This window comes from Oryctolagus cuniculus, chromosome 11, assembly GCF_051225735.1.
Source record: "Oryctolagus cuniculus isolate XC-2025 breed Fujian yellow rabbit chromosome 11, ASM5122573v1, whole genome shotgun sequence".
Lineage (NCBI taxonomy): Eukaryota > Metazoa > Chordata > Mammalia > Lagomorpha > Leporidae > Oryctolagus > Oryctolagus cuniculus.
In genome coordinates, this window is record NC_142877.1 from 14,777,783 (window position 1) to 14,793,546 (window position 15,764).

Here is a 15,764-nt window from a genome sequence, read left to right on the forward strand (position 1 = left end):
CTCTGGGATAGCTGGGGTCCCTTCTGTGTGCTGGCCCAGGGCCTGGCTGGGGAGGACAGAAGAGCAGGGGGAGAGACTCCTCCGCAGCATGGGGGGGTCCCTGGTGGGGGTGGGGGGCGGCCCCCCGGTACCTGCTGGGACAGGAGCTCCGCCTGCAGGAGCGCGTTGATGGAGGGCAGGCTGCTGTCCTCGTAGCTGGATCTCCGGGTGCTGATGCGGTCTCGCTCATTCTGGACGGCTGTGAAGAGGCAGAGGGAGGTGAGGGGGCAGGGAGGGGACGGGGAGTGGCCTGGCACCGGCAGGTGCGGACGAGGTGTGAGAAGAGAGCCGGACCCAGGAGGAGACACCTCAGGCTGTCCTGGAGCGAAGGAGGCACAGTTAGAGGCAGGAGTGGGGGGAGGCAGCCCGGAGGACAGAGCCCGGACTAGCTGGGGGGAGCGGTGAGGAGGGAGTCTAACTCAGCGTGTGGAAGAACTTTCCAGACACCCTGAGGGAGGGGCCCAGCCATCGCTGGTGGCAAGCAGGTCAGAGACGGCCCCGCAGCCCTGGAGGTGGACGCTGGGGCCTCTGACCAGGCTATAGGTCTTCAAGCTCTGTCTCTAAAATGAGTCTCTTTCTTTCCAAACAAATGGCTCTGGCGACACGGAACTGGCCCAGGGATTCCTGCACAGGGGTGGAGGCCTTGGACCGGGGGACACACCTGCCCCGAGGCCTTGCCCATCAGCAGGGGCCGGGGTCCCATCTGTGCTGACCTTCCCAAAGAGAGCAGAGGCAGGCCGCCTCCCTGACCCCTCGCACAGGGCTTGCTGCTGCTTCCCGTCACACATGTCCCTGTGCGAATGTTGCTCTCTCAGACCCCCTCTCCAGCCATCCCCCTCCTTTATTTTCCTTCAAGGCATTTCTTGCAGAATTATCGGGCAATTTCTCTACTGTCTGCCTCCCTATGGAGATGGAAAGCTCCAGAGAGCCAGCCCTTCATCCACCTTGCTCACTGCTGAAGCCCTGGCGCCTAGGGCGGAGTTGGGGCACAGCAGGTGCTCGTTAAATGTTTGTTGAGTGGGTGCAAGAGGCGCAGGGCGAGACAGGCTCTGTCTCCTCCCAGCATCCTGCCCATGCCTGCTCGCCCCGACCCCCAGCTCCTCGGCCTTCTGCCAATTTCAAATGCTGTTAAATGCAAGTGTAAAACCAGCTAGTCTACACCAAAGCCGGCAGGATCCCAGGGTGGGAGATCTCCTCCGGAGCCCGCAGGCCATACCCCGCAGGCCATACCTGGGCCCTGGCAGTAGGGCTTGCCGGCTGCCTGCACCCACCAGGGCCCTGATGGTGGAGGCGGGCGGAGGGAAGGGGCTGCCGTCAGCTCAAGGCTAGGCCGGCGTTATCAGGCCCGGCGCGAGCCCAGTCACGGAATGATGTTTTCCAAATGTTTGCTCAGTATTAGCAGGGTCGGGGACCTAATGTAACTTCTATTGAATATTAACCAGCTGGGCAGAGGCGGGAGATGAGCCTGTCTTCCCAGGGAACCCCTGGGTGGGGGTGGGGGCGGGACCCACCAGAAGCTCCCACCACCTGCCCGCACCCTGCACCACCTGCTCTGTTCTCTGGCCTGGGGTTCTGACACTAGAAACTGGATCTTGGTCCCGGACTGACAGCTGAGGCACGGCAGGTGTCTGCCTGGCCTCGGGTTAGAGGTCAGAAGTGGCTGCTGGCTGTTGGGCTCAGGGACCCCAGGATTTGCCCTCCAGGAACCCCCTATGGCCTACAATTTCGGCCCCTTCCCTGCAGTTGAGAGAATGGTGCAGGGATTTAGACCACAAGACCACACCAATCACTCAAGTTCAATTCCCTGGTGCCTGCCCAGCTCTAGGGGCCTGAGCTCCACCTCTGACTCAGCACATGGCCTCTCTGGCCTCAGTCTCCCTCTCTGTAGAGTGAGGAGAGGGGAGAGTCAATGACGTCTCACAGCCCCGGCTGGTCCGTAAATCCTACACTTGCAGCTCACACTTTCTGGTCCTTATGGGTTTCAGTCCCCAGCTGCTCCCAAGGCCACCGAGAGAAAGACACGAACACCTGTGCCCCTCGCCTGGCCAGAGAGGCTCCCACGGACAGGTTTGCTTGGCTCTGGCAATTTCCCATCAGGCTGAGGGGGGGCGTGGGCCCTGGAGGACTTAGAGCCAGTGGGAATCTAACTTCCCAGGGCTTGAGCATGGCGGCCACAGAACACGGTGCTACCTTGGCCCTTCCTCAAAGCGACCCTGTGGCTGCCTTCCCAGTAATCCAGGCTTGTGTGGAAGCCCCGGCCTTTTACTAGTGCACACTCTCCAGCCTCCCTACACCAAGAAGCAAACGGCTCTTCTCGGGGCTGAGCCAGGGCCCAGTGCCTGGGGCTCACTTCCCTTCTAGGCGCTGGGGCCCTGCAGCTGTACCTCAGCTCGGTGGAGGACTGGGGGACAAACACGCATGCACGCTGTGGGCGGTGTGGACAGGTGCACCCAGGTAGGTCCTTGGCGTCACGGCCAGACCTATGGAGTGGGCAGGCAGCATTACCGAACCCTCCCTTTTATGGGTGGGAAAGTGAGAGCCACAGAGGGGCAGAAAGTCCTCTAAAGTCATACTGGTGACAATGACTCTGCAAGTTTAACGAGGACTGGCCACACGCAGGACCAGCCTAGGTAGGTGGCCATATGCTCAGGTGGGCTGCCTGTCCCTCTCCCAACTGCCCATCATAAAGTCTGCAAGTTCAACACGACAGCCTTGGTCTCCCAAAGCCCGTGCCCGCGGGACAACACCTGGCTCTGTGTCCAAACCAAAGCGCATAAAACGAGCAGGCTGAATGGCTGCAGGTGCTACAGAGATGGCCCAAGGGTTCCTGAGCACAGCGGCAGACTCTGCGTCACCTTAGCCCTCCCTGTGAGAACCACAGGACGCAGGCCCTTAGGCCGCAGGTCGCAGTCTTTTGTGTGTCTTCCGCTGTCCATCACACATCACATCCCCATTCATAACATTTCCCAGTCTACAAAGCGGTTCTGAACTTGGACATACAAGTGGGTGAGAGAGGCTCAGCCCCATAGGAAAGTGGGTAGGGAAGGGGAGGGGGGTTGGCCATTGGAGAAAGCTCCGCCTCACGTGGAGGACCCCGGAGGACTGGGCACGGGGGTCCTGGTGTGTGGAGCAGGAGGGGGGCCTTGGAGACCACGCACTCCTTCATAAACATCAGCAGGCTCCGGTTTTCCAACAGAACTCATGAGCTCAGACTGAGGCCCTGCAGGGGTGAGGCACAGAAGGTGTTTTGGGAACCGGTGTTGTGCCTCCACAGGTTACGTGGCCGCCCGTGCTGCCAGCATCCCATATCAGAGCACAGGTTCGAGTCCTGGCTGTTCCACTTCTGATCAAGCTCACTGCTAATGCACCTGGGAAAGCACTGGAAGCTAGTCCAAGTGCTTAGGCCCCTGGCACCCACGTGGGAAACCCAGATGGAGCTCCAGGCTCCTGGCTTTGGCCTGGCCCAATCCTGGACATTATGGTCATTTGGGGAGTGAACTGGCAAATGGAATATCTCTCTCTCTTTCTCTCTTCCTCTCTCTCTCTCTCCCTCTCCCTCTCCCCCTCTCCCCCCTCCCCCTTCCCCTCCCTGTTTCTCTCTCCCTCCCTCTCTCCCTCTCTCTCTCTCCCTTGCTCTCCTTCTCCCTTCTTCTCTCCCTCTCTCTTCCTCTCCCTCTCCCCCTCCCTCTCTCTCCCTCTCTCTTCCTCTCCCTCTCCCCCTCCCTCCCTTTCCCTCTCTCTTCCTCTCCTTTTCCCTCTCCCCCTCCCTCCCTTTCCCTCTCTCCCTCTCTCTCCCTCTGCCTCTCCCTCCCTCTGCCTTATAAGTAAATAAATTTAAAAAAAATAAATGTGTCTGAGAGAGGTGGCAAAGAAAGCAGGAGCTGAGAGGCAGAGGAGGGTTCGGGGGAGGCTGCCAAACTGTGCTTGCCTTCTTCCTCCTCCTCCTCCGCCTCCTTGGTTGGCAGGGAGGAGGCTGGGTCCCAGGCTCCTGCTTCCGGGCTGGGCTGGGGGCGGGGGAGGGGGGTATTTGTGCAGGACCAGACTGAGGCTTGGCCGGTACAGCACAAGGGCGGGCTGTTAGTGAGGGTCAAGGCTCATCTCAGCACCAGGAAGGGTGTGCAGAGGAGAGAAGGAAATGAAGAGATTTGCAAATGAACTTGGGTTACTCTGAAAAGAAGCGAGGATTTGTGCTTCCAGAGCACGGGCTGGAAACAGCTCTAAATGCTCCCGGGGTGTGTAGGGCACACAGTGGGCAGCATGGAGCTGTTGTCCGGGCAGCAAGGAGCTCAGGGTTCCGGCCTCAGCCCTTCCCATGGGCCCTGGACCAGCGGCCTGTCCTTTGAGGGCCTCAGTTCCCTCCTCCACGACAAGCAGGGACCGGAGAGAATTCCGGCCGCCCTGCAGCGAGTCAGTCGTGAGAGCGAACTGAACTCTCAAAGGCAGAGGAGGCTCAGCCCGGGGGTGCACCTGCTGGAAGCAGACCTCACAAAAGCTGTGCTCTGACCATCCCATCCTCAGCCACACAGAGCGAGCCTGACACCTTGTTCCCGCTTTCTAGAACGTGAAAGCTTTGGCGGTGACCTGACACACAGGGACAAAGGAATGCGGCGCACCTGTCGCTGCCAGGCCGGTCCCATCTGTGACGGCCGGGGTGGGCACGGGGAGCTGAGAGTGGGAGCTTATCTCGCTGAATCGTTCTCAAGACCCAGCCCAGCCGCTCCCCATGGCCAGATTTGCAGGCCCTCCCTCCCTTCAGCCATTTGCCAGTCACCCAGGGGCCTGTGGCCGAGCCATAAAGTACAGCTCCAGTTGTAAATGGCTGTGGGCGGCGTGGGTGTGGGCGTGGGCATGGGCGGGGCAGTGGGGGAGGCTGAGGCTCACCTTCCTTCTTCATGCCAGCCCGGAAGCACTTCTTGAGCCTGCAGTAGCGGCACTGGTTCCTCTTGTCTTTGTCCACCACGCACTGCCGGCTAAATCTGGGGAGGGCTTCGGATGGTTGGATGGAGAAGACACAGCCTCCAGACCCCCTCTCAGGACAGAGCGAGGCCCCTGGCCTCCGCCTGCATCCCCGGGGGTACTCCTGCTAACCCACCAGCAGCTGTAGGGGGCCCCAGAGAGTCCCACCTGTCCTGCTAACCACGAGGAAACTGGGGCTCAGAGAGGCAACACGTGGCCTCGGGTCACTCAGCCGGTTGGAGGGACAAGTGAGCCAGGAAGCTTAGCTCCTGGAGTACCAGGGCACTGCCAATCCGGGCACATCCTAAAGGAGCCCAGGGCCCTCAGCAGGCTCCCGGCTCTGGCTCCAAGTCCATCCTCGGGCCACACAAGCCTCTCTCTGGATGGGGCTAGGAGACAGCAGTGCCATACAGAAGTTGGGGTGGGGCCCAGAGGAGTAGCCCTGACTCCAATGTTGATTCAAGCAGCGTGACCTGGGCTGAGTTCCCAGCCCTCCCGGCCACAGCTTCCTCATCCATAAGATGGGAATTATAAGTGTGGCCACCACAGAGGGGTGTGACAGGTGACAGCCACAGATGGGCCTGGCACAGCATGTACACTGGGCAAGGGCTCACCATGGGTAGCTGGAGTGGGTGCACCATTGTCGTTACCCAGAGCAGAGCGGAAGGTGCATTTGAAAGAGGGGGTGCCTAAGGCTTGGGGAGCCCCTGGGCAGGTGGAAAGGCATGGAGCTCATTCCCACTTGTTCCAGGCTGGGCTCGCTGCTAGGCCTCGTGGCTCCCCACTGCTAAGCGGGGCAAATAATTATAGGCACCTAGAGACTTGGCGTGGGGCCTGGCAGAGGTCCACGCTCAGTGAAGGGCAGCTGGCAGCTTTGGGATCACTGCATGGGGTTCCCAGGAGAGATGGATTCATGAGGCCCAAGAAATCAGAGAGCCTTGAAGGCCTTGAAGGCTGCATGCCTCTCGGAGCCACTCAGAGAGAAGACAGACCCCAGGGGGACTCGAACCCATGCACGTCCATTCCCCAGCTGGAGAAACTGAGGCCCAAGGGGGGAAGCTCACCTGCAGGAGTACATGTGGTTCTTCCTCACGCTCCTGCGGAAGAAGCCCTTGCAGCCATCGCAGCTGGAGGCGCCGTAGTGCTTGCCCGTGGCCCTGTCCCCACAGATGGCACACAGGGCGCTGACACCCAGGCTATTGGGCGCATTGAGGTTGGCGCCTTCTGATGGGGATGTGTCTGTACGGGAGAGAAGGCAGTGGTCTCAGGAGGCGCAAGACGTCAGAAACCCTCTCCCACTTTGCGGGCACTGTGCCCGGGCCTCGGCCAGACCAGGGAGCGTGCTCTCCCTCCCACCATGGCCGCCTTTTGCATCTGTGGCGTGGCACGGCTGTGACGCTGACTTCGCAGTCTTCCGTGTTGGGCTGCTTCTCCCTGCGCTAGAGGCTGGTGGCCCAGCTTCCCCGGGAAGGTGTGGAAACCTGGCCACCTCCTGGGGCACATGCGACCTTGTGGACGCCTTGTTGGGCAGAAGGAGCTGTGGAAGGGACAAGCACACCCCCAGCTCCCTCGTGGAAGGAGTCCTGTCACTCACTTCTCACTGGGTGACCAGGCTGGGGCCTTCAGCTGCTCCCTGGGAGCAGGGAAGACAGGCAACAAGAACAAACCCTCACTGGGGGCAAGAGCTGGGATCCACTGTGGCTGGAAATTCTTCCCTTTCCCACAATGCCTCTGGCCACTGTACCTGGCAACCCCTGTGCGAGCCCACAGCCCCAGCCAACCCCACAAGGCACTGGGCACCCCTCCCAAAGACTTCCTGTCTCAGAGGCCAGCGCTGCAGCTACACAGATGTGTGAACAGGGAGGCAAGGCTGGTGGCCGTGGACAGCTCCCTTTGGGCAACAGGGCTCCCTCGTGCCGATGCCACCACTAAGTCATCTGTACGTGGGCCTCAGTTTCCCTAGCTGTCAAAGGGAGCAGTTGGGCTGGCCCAGCTGTTTGCTTTTAAATTTTCACAACATTTTCAGCAGCTGAAGTCCCTTTCTGGGCAGCAAATCTGCCACCCAGGATAAGCCCTCTGGAGAAGATGCACACCACGGACAAGCACACGTGTGCACACCAGCAGAGTCCACACATATGTTTCCTCAGACCCCTGCCTCCAACCCTGGACTTCTAAGGGATGTGCAGCTAAGAACCAGAGGGTAAAGCCACTGCCTGTAGCGCTGGCATCCCATGTGGGCGCTGGTTTGAGTCCCGGCTGCTCTACTTCCGATCCTGCTCCCTGTTAATGTGCCTGGGAAAGCAGCAGAAGATGGCCCAAGTGCTTGGGCCCCTAGCACCCACGTGGGAGACCTGGAAGGAGGCTCCTGAATCCTGGCTTCGGATCAGCCCAGCTCTGGCCATTGCGGCCACTTGGGGAGTAAACCAGTGGATGGAAGACCTCCTCTCCCTTTCTCCCTCTCTCCTCTCTCCCCCTCCTCGCGCTTGGCACACAGCAAGCAGTGCCTTGGTATGGGTGATACGATGCCCAGCCCCCAGCACCTCGCCTTCCTGTGGTCCCTGGCTTAATACCTGCTAAGGCTCCGAGTGTGCCCAGAGCCCGGCCCCTCCACTGGGTGAATTATTCCTGGAGACGGGGATAATTGTTAAGCCGCATCCATGCCCTTTCTCCCTCTGCCTCTCCACCCCTGACCCCTGGGGAGAGCTGACCCCACATCTCCCAGACATCCAGGCGGAGGCTGGGGAGGGAGCTCCCCTGCCCTGGGTGGGATGGGCCGGGTGCTGTGCCCACCGAGGCCAGCGGGTCACCCATTGTCCAGGCCCGAGGCAGGGGGCTCAGGGAGGACGAGGGGCTTGCCCTGTGTTAGCACACGGAGCTGCGCTGAAGGCCCAGGCTCGCTCTGGCCACGCTCCGCGTGTTGGGGCGTCTGCAGGGCCCTTGTTGATGATGTGGAATTTGAGGGTGGGTGGGAGTGGATCATCCTTGGAGCTTCGGAGCCCCACACGCACACAAAACACTGCGGGACACCTTCGCACGGCCCCCGCTCTCCACAAACCCTTCCCGCAGCTGCCCCGAGACTGGGGTGACTCAGGCACCATCTCTGACTTCTCTCCTGGTCGGCCCTGGGAACCAGGTGTCCGTCCACCCCCATTTGGCAGGTAAGAAGACTGAGGCTCAGCGAGGGAAATGGCAGGAAGGATCGACGCTGGACTGGAGCCCAGATATTTCTGGCCCCGGCGCCGTAAGCGTCTCATCTTCGGGACCCCCAGGTGGGGGGGTCTGGCCTCTGCCTCAGGAGCACAGGGTTCCTGGGCTCTAAGTGATGACAAGGCCAGCCCCAGGGAGCAGCCCGGGGCTGGGCGGCGGCCAGGGAGGGTGGCAGCACACACTGTCCCTGCAGGGTCACAGGACACCCCTCATGTGATCCCAGGACATTTGTAAAAGCAGCCAACCAGCAGGCCTGGGTCACGAAGTCCTTGCTGCGGAAGACAGCAGGGGCCGAGAGAGGAGTGATGTGGTGCACGACACGGGAGCGGGGTGGGGGCAGCAGCCAGGCTGACCGGGACCAGGAGCAGGGCCTGGCCGTTGTCTGCTCTTCCAAGCTGAGCTGACCGCAAGCTTTCCAGGCCTCCTGACACCAGCGAGTGGCTCAGAGCCACGGGAGCAAGGCGGGTGGCAGGCCGACCTCGGCCCCCATGAGGGCCCTTCCCCCCCCCTCCAACAGGAGCTTCCTGGCTTTCAGGCCTCACCCCTCCTCCTCTGCCTTGTGGAGAACGGTCCACCACGACAGATGTGCCACCAGCCACGGCGGAATGGACACAGGCGGCTGAGACAAGCAGACGCGCAGCTGGTGGGAATCTCACTTGGCCGATGGCGATGTCAAAAGCCTTCCCTTGGGTTCTGCAGAACTGTGGACAGCCCAGTGCTGGCCCCCAGGACAGGGAGCTGTACACACAGCAGGCACCTACACAGGCACCTGGCAAGGTGCCCTCGGGGGATGCCCATCCAGAAAGCACAGGGCACACACTGCGCCCATATCCACAAGCCTGTTCCGTCCATGACCCACACTCACAGCATGTGTGTACAAATATCCACACACACACACATTCACAGCACTCCCACACATAAGCAAGATGTGGGCACCCCAAGGAGAAATGAACACACACAGACCCACCATTGAACAAGTACAACTGGAGAGAGAGCGCACGTGCGCGAAGAAACATGAACAGGCACATGTATCCGCACAGGCACACGTTTGCCCATGCAGCACGGGGCCTTACACGCACTTACATGGACATATGTGACAGTACACCGCCGCACACACGCACAATGCATGCGGCTGTCGGCCCCTTTGTTAGCAGAGCCCTTTTTCTAAACTCCAATTCCTCATGGGGGCCCCGAGACACCCCAAGGGCAGGTGTGCCTCCCACCACCGTCTGGGGACAAGGACAAGGACATACCTCTCCATCTCTCTGCACCTACGCCCAAGGAGACCAAGAAAGGGCTGTGCTGGGCTGCATTGCTGGAGCCGGACGCCAACAGGCAGCTCACCATTGTGCCTCTGTCCCCGTGACACCCGGCAGAGCAGCCAGGAGCCAGCGGGGACTGGAAGGGCCTGAGAGAAAGACCTGGGATCTACTTTGGCTGGAAATTCGCCCTTGATGGGCTTCCCTTTCCCACAATGCCTTTGGCTGCTGTACCTGCCAACACCTGTGTGAGTCCATAGGACCAGCCTACCATTTTCTGTCATTCTCCTCCCACCCCAGAGTTGAGGGCCAAAGTGCCACTCCCGCACCTGGGCACACCTGGGCGCACCTGCCCCCACCTACCATTGCCCATCGCCAACACCTGCACGTTCTCAAATTCCAGGGTGGTGTAGGCCGGGTCCAGTGCAGCGCTGTAGTCGGCCATGTCCATGTCGACGAGGGTTTTGGAGAGGCGCATTCTCCCCCTGCCTCCACGCCTCGGCCACCTGCCCTGCCCAGGGTGCCCACCCCGAAGGCTCCAGGCGAGCCCGGCCCCCCCGCCCTCCGCCCTCCCACTGCCTCCTCCCAGGGGCCCTCTCTGCCTCCCTGCTGTCCAAGCTGTCCTCTGGGAGGTTCTGCGGGAGTCTGGGCCTAGCCTCTGGCGGGGCGGAGGCTCCGGCGGGGAGGGGTGGGGGTTAATGGTTAATCGATGGCCCAGTGGCCGCTGGGGGATAGGCTGGGCGGGGCGGCAGAGATTTGGCTGTTTGTTGCTTTCTGACTGACACCCGGGGTGCTAATGACAACTGTTGGGGCCCTAACTCAACAACAGTCGGTTCTCCAGCCTGCAAGGCGGCCACCCTCTCAAGCCATGGTCACCCCAAATTGGGTACTGGCAGTCCACCTCCAAGGTGCCCTGACTCAGTAACTGCTAGATGGCCGGCTTCTAGTCTCAAGGCGCCTGCCAAGATAAAGCGGCGAGCACTCCAGCTGGCCACCCAGCCTTCCGATCTTCCTTCAGAACGGGCCGGAAGCTTGTCAGGGCCAGGGCCACCTGTAGCTCCCCTCCCCCTGCCCCCTGGGGTCTCACTACAGCTGGGCCAGTCCCTGCTGTTGAGGCCCGGCCTGTCCTGCCTCCCCAGCCCCCAGAGCAGGCAGAGACGCCCCACAGACCTGGCTTTGCCTTCAGGCGCCTGCCCCCTGCCCACTGTGACTCTGGGTAAATGATTGTCCTCTCTGAGCCCGGTTCCCTTCTCTGTGGACAATCGAGACGGCACCAGCAGGCACCAGCAGACGCCGGGCCACCCCCGGCAAACACCGCCCCTCTGCTGCCGCCCTCTTCCTGTCCTGCACCCCGTTTTCTGCCTCCCTGCACCCATGCCCTCCCTTTACATTGTGGGTGCTGCCATGCAGATGCCCAGGGCCCGTGCTCAGGAAGGCCCTGGTTTGGTTTCATGCTCGGCTGCTGGCGTCTTGAAATTCTCCGTGAGTCTGGGACAAGGAACCCTGGACAACTTCTGCCCAAGGCCCACCCTGCCCTTCTCACACCCTCCCTGCCTTCCCACTGCCACTTCCAAGGGCTCCCACTCCAGCTGGGCTGTGAAGTTGCAAGATGGAGGGTGGAGGCTGAGGCCAAGGATCCCTGGGGATGAGGGGCCTGACTCCTCTGCTGGCCCACAGGACAGCTGGGAGGGGCGTGGTGACATCCACGGGCAAGAATGGCCGACTTCGTGGGAAAGTCCATCTGTGAGCGAGCAGGTGGCTGGATTACGAGTGAACGCACTAGAGAAAGGCTGAATTCACGTGTGAGTTGGATGAATGAATGAGTGGACAGTGGATGGATTAGTGAAAGTGTGAATTAATAAGTGAATAAATTGGGGGGGGGATCAAGCGAGGGCTGTGTGTGTCTGAGAGGTGTGAGGGGCAAGCTCTCCACATAAAGCTGAGGAGGACAGGACGTGGGCTTATTTATTTAAAAAAAAAAAAAGATTCATTTTATTGGGGCTGGTGCTGTGGCTTAGTGGGTAAAGCCTCCGCCTGCAGCACTGGCATCCCGTATGGGCACCAGTTCTAGTTCCAGCTGATCCAGCTCTCTGCTGTGGCCTGGGAAAGCAGTAGAAGATGGCCCAAGTCCTTGCACCTGCACCCACGTGGGAGACCTGGAATAAGCTCCTGGTTTCAGATCAGCTCAGCTCCAGCCATTGCAGCCACCTGGGGAGTGAACCAGCAGATCGAAGACCTCTCTCTCTCTCTCTCTCTCTCTCTCTCTCTGCCTTTCAAATAAATAAATAAATAAATACTTTTAAAAATTCACTTTATTTATTTGAAAGTGAGAGAATCTTCCATCAACTGGTTCATCCCTCCACAGCAGCCAGGCCTGGGCCAGGCCAAAGGCAGGAGCCAGGAACTTCCTCCAGGTCTCCCATGTGGGTGCAGGGGCTCAAGCACTTGGATCATCTTCCGCTGCTTTCCCAGGCCATAGCAGAGAGCTGGATGGGAAGTGGAGCAGCCGGGACTTGAACAGGTGCCCATATGGGATGCCGGCGCTGCAGGCGGTGTCTTCATCTTCTACGCCACAGCACCGGCCTCTCTCTTGAGCTTTATGTCCCTGCGATAGAGCTGAGGGCCTAGAGGTTTGTTGCCCAGGGGCAGGGAGGGCGCAGCAATTGTTCTGGAGGATGAGGGGAGTCGGATTTTGTGTCAGGAGACCTGGGGCTAGGAGCCAGCTCTGTCGCTTTTTGGATGGGTTTGCTTAAATCCCATCTCCTTTCAGGGCCTTACTTTTCCCATCAGCAAAATGGGGAGATGATCCTGGCCCAGTTGTTTGTTGAGGGAGCGAGAGAGGCTCCAGCCCTCATTTCAGATCCCCAAGGGCCCGCGGGAAGCCTCCATCCAGTGCTGGTGCCTTCCTGTGTGCCCTGCCCAGAAACAGCTGGTCCGGGCTCCAGGGGTGCAGGGATCGGTGCTGAGCTGGGCGGGAGCAGATGAGCTGACTGTGGGATAGGCACTCAGGACAAGTGGCCAGCAGCCGTGGGAGGCTCCCCACATGGGAGACCCGGATGGAGCTTGAGGCTCCTGGCTTTGGCCTGGCCCAGCCCCGGCTGTTGTGGCCATTTAGGGAGTGAACCAGCAGACAGAAGATTCTCTCTCTCTCTCTCTCTCTCTCTCTGTGTGTGTGTGTGTGTGTGTGTGTCTTTCTGTGTAACTCTGCCTTTCAAATAATTTTTTTTAAATGAAACATTTCATATTGCAAAGAAAAAGAAATACATCAATAGAAATATGCCCAAAGGATATAAGAAAGCTTCCCACAAAAGAAACATGTCTCTGACAAAAGCTGAAAAAAACTGGTAACAAGAATGACAATGCAGGGGCAGGCATTAGGCATTAGGCTTGGGGCACCTGCATTCCACATCAGAACAGCAGCTCGTCCTGGCTCCTCCACACAGATCCAGCTAATGCACCTGGGAAGGAATGGATGAGGGCTCAAGTCCTTGGGTCCCCTGGGGGAGACCCAGAGAGAGTTCCTTGCTCCTGGCTCCTGGCTTTGGCTTGGCCCAGCCCCAGCTGCTGCGGCCATTTGGGCCAGTGAACCCTCTCTGTCACTCTCCTTACAAAATAAATAAATGAAATGTATTTTTAAAATGCGTCTTTCTATAGATGACACTGCAGACTCCATTGAACAAGGTCTGTGGTCAACCAGGTCAGCCAGGCCGTGCCACAGCCAGGACCCATTACACATGGGAACCACGGGGCAGACGGCCCGCACGTGGGGAGTACACAAACCACGATATACATGACTGATCGAAGGCATAACACGCCCCACTGCCTGCGAGACACACAGCCCAGACGTGTGCTGCCACGAGTCCGCACAGGCAACCCATCGGCTTGTTCGCCGTGATCAGAGACACCCTCCGCCCACTCGAGATGGTGTCTTCCAGACACCCACCCCTCTGGCTCCATGACCTCAGGCCAGTCATTATTTCAGGCCTCTGTTTCTCCTTCTGTAAAATGGGCCGAGCTTGTAGTTTGCTGGGCAGATTCCAGGAGATGCTACTCCATGGTTCTTAGCTCTCCCTCCCCCATGGCCCTCCAGGGGCATTAACCACAGACCCTGAGGTCAGGCAGATCTGGGACACGATTCAGGCACTGCCCATCTGCAGTTTACTGAACTGTGTGACCTTGGCCTTGACCTCTGTCGGCTACGGTTTCAGCACAAACGGAGGGCTTTGCCTTGCTCACGGGGTGGTATGGGCATCCATCAACTCAGTGCAGGGACACAGCCAGCCCTGACACCCACAGGATCCTCATCTGTACCCTCAACCAACCACAGATTGAAAATAGTTGGACAGCAAAAGTGGACGTTGCTGGACAGGCAGAGGCTTCTTCCCCCGGTCACTACTCCCTGACCGAGGCAGCGTACGAGCGATCCACGCGGTCAGGCATCATCAGTCGCCTGGAGGTGACTTAAAGTATGCAGGACGAGGTGCACAGGGTGGACGCAAATACGAAATACTGGACAGCTTCTATAAAGGACTTGACGCCAGGGAAGGGCCCGGAACCAACCCCCCGGGGACACAGAGGGACGCCCAGTGGCAGGGATTATTGTCACTGGTCATTGGCTCCTTGAGCTGCCGGCCACAGGATCTTCGGGAATCAGGACCCCTGCTGTGGAGAGCACCTGGGTGCAGAGCCCTGTTGTCACCGAGCACTGGCCTCTCCCTCTTGGGCTGTCAGGCTCTTGGGGCAGCAGTAGCCAGGGGAGAATGGAGGCTCACCTAGGAGACCTGGAGAAGGGGCAGGACAGGCCTAGGCGGCCAGCCACTGGGGCCCCAGCTCTGGGCAGGGAGCTGGTGTTCTGCTGCGAACACAGGTGAAGGGAGCTGTGGCTGTGAACGGCATCATTTGCCTCTGGCAGTGTCACCGTGGCTGGTGTTGGTAGAGAAATGGGCTCTGGCTCGTGCTAAGAACCTTCTAGAACCTTCCATCTCCCCGTGTCGTCCTTGGAGACGGGGCTGTCGTCACCCTCACTTTATAGGTGACCCAAGTGACGCCCGAGGGGTGCAGGGACTTGCTCACGGCCACACCGACCCTAACGAGAGGGGCTGTCGGTTGCACCCGAGTCTGATGGCTTTACCTCCTGCAGGCAGCCCCATTGTCTGCAGGACCAGGGCCAGTGCCAGGCAGTGGCTGTCTCGTGGCACTGTCCCGGGGCACTGCAGGGCCGACAGCACCGTCCAGACACCTGGCCGCCAGGCTGCCGGCGCCTGGCCTCCCCTCCGAGCTCAGCACACCGCTATCTCCTAGCCTTCCTCCCCCGCCGGCCACCCTGGGCGCGGTGCAGCAAAAAGCGGGACTTATCAAGACAAAGAACAAAAGTCGTGGGGGAAAGAAGCCAAGAGCCATCTCCACTCTGGGGTAGGGCCCTTCAGTTTCGCCCCTTTGAAATTTCAAATTCCAGTTTGTGGACAAAGTCCTAACTATCTCACAATATAGGTCCCCAACCACTGACCAACCGCCAGTCCTGGCAGCCACCCGGCCGAGGCTGGCCTGGGCCTGGCTGCTTCCTTTGGCTCCCAAGGCCTTGGGGACGGGGAGAGGGGGTCTGCTGGGCGGCTGACCCTGCGGCTGCAGCGCACCCCACGGGGACCCCTGCACCCCATCTCACAGCCCTGGGCTTGGAGCTGGGATCGGACGCTCGCTGGGACCGAGAGCAGGGAGCAGGTAGGCCCCCGCCCTGCCTGGGCGCCCTTTCCTCTGGGAGCCCCCAACCCACTGCTCTCATCCCCTCCCGCTGTGGGCCCCTGGTGCAAGCTGTCAGGGCTTAATCAAGTCACGACCTCACGGAACTTCAAGACTGGAAAGCCAACCCACCCATTTGGTGGATGGAGACACTGAGGCCCCTGGCAGAGTGGCAGCGGCTGCAGGTGCCACCGGAGACTGGGAGCATAGGTGTGGGCCCTTCCCTGAGCCCCAGAGGGCGAGGGACTTGCTCAGAGCCCCTCCGCGGTGAGCCGGGGCCTCATGAGGTGGCCCGCCTGGCGACACGGCGGCTCTCCTACGGAGCATGGATGGAGAGGGGGGTTTGCTCGCTCAACCGCTGATGGCTCCTGGGTTGCCACGGAAGTGCTTCAGAGACGAAGATGAGGGAGCTTGGGGCTGAAGGCCAGTGGCTTTGGAAGGAAACAACACGCATGTGGTTAACTGATAACTGGGCCCCATCCCTGGGCCTCTACCAGCCTCCTTCCTCCCTCCCTCTCCTCGACTTGATTAAGATGAACTTAGCTGCCTGCTAATCATTGCTGAGCC

The 15,764-nt window shown here is 60.0% G+C and overlaps 1 protein-coding gene and 1 long non-coding RNA gene across 10 annotated transcripts in view; one reads left to right on the forward strand and one right to left on the reverse strand.

Annotated features, from left to right (window-relative positions):
- Positions 1–15,764, reverse strand: part of HNF4A (hepatocyte nuclear factor 4 alpha) — a 61,033-nt gene that overhangs the window by 14,852 nt on the left and 30,417 nt on the right. For 4 of the 9 annotated variants that reach the window (XM_089307967.1, XM_089307968.1, XM_089307965.1 and 1 more), the window contains exons 2-4: positions 6,060–6,234; positions 4,921–5,015; positions 132–238 (exon numbers count right to left, since the gene is read on the reverse strand). In XM_089307967.1, coding sequence (XP_089164093.1) covers positions 132–238; positions 4,921–5,015; positions 6,060–6,073 — 216 coding nt within the window. In that variant the 5' untranslated portion in view covers positions 6,074–6,234. Of the gene's footprint in view, positions 1–131; positions 239–4,920; positions 5,016–6,059; positions 6,235–9,455; positions 9,649–9,824; positions 10,066–15,764 lie in introns of those variants that run through there. The other 5 variants (XM_051845029.3, XM_051845025.3, XM_051845028.3 and 2 more) reach the window with 4 other exon arrangements.
- Positions 10,212–11,723, forward strand: LOC149123352 (uncharacterized). Its single transcript, XR_016216562.1, has 3 exons — positions 10,212–10,943; positions 11,139–11,263; positions 11,527–11,723. It is a non-coding gene; the product is annotated as an uncharacterized LOC149123352 (long non-coding RNA).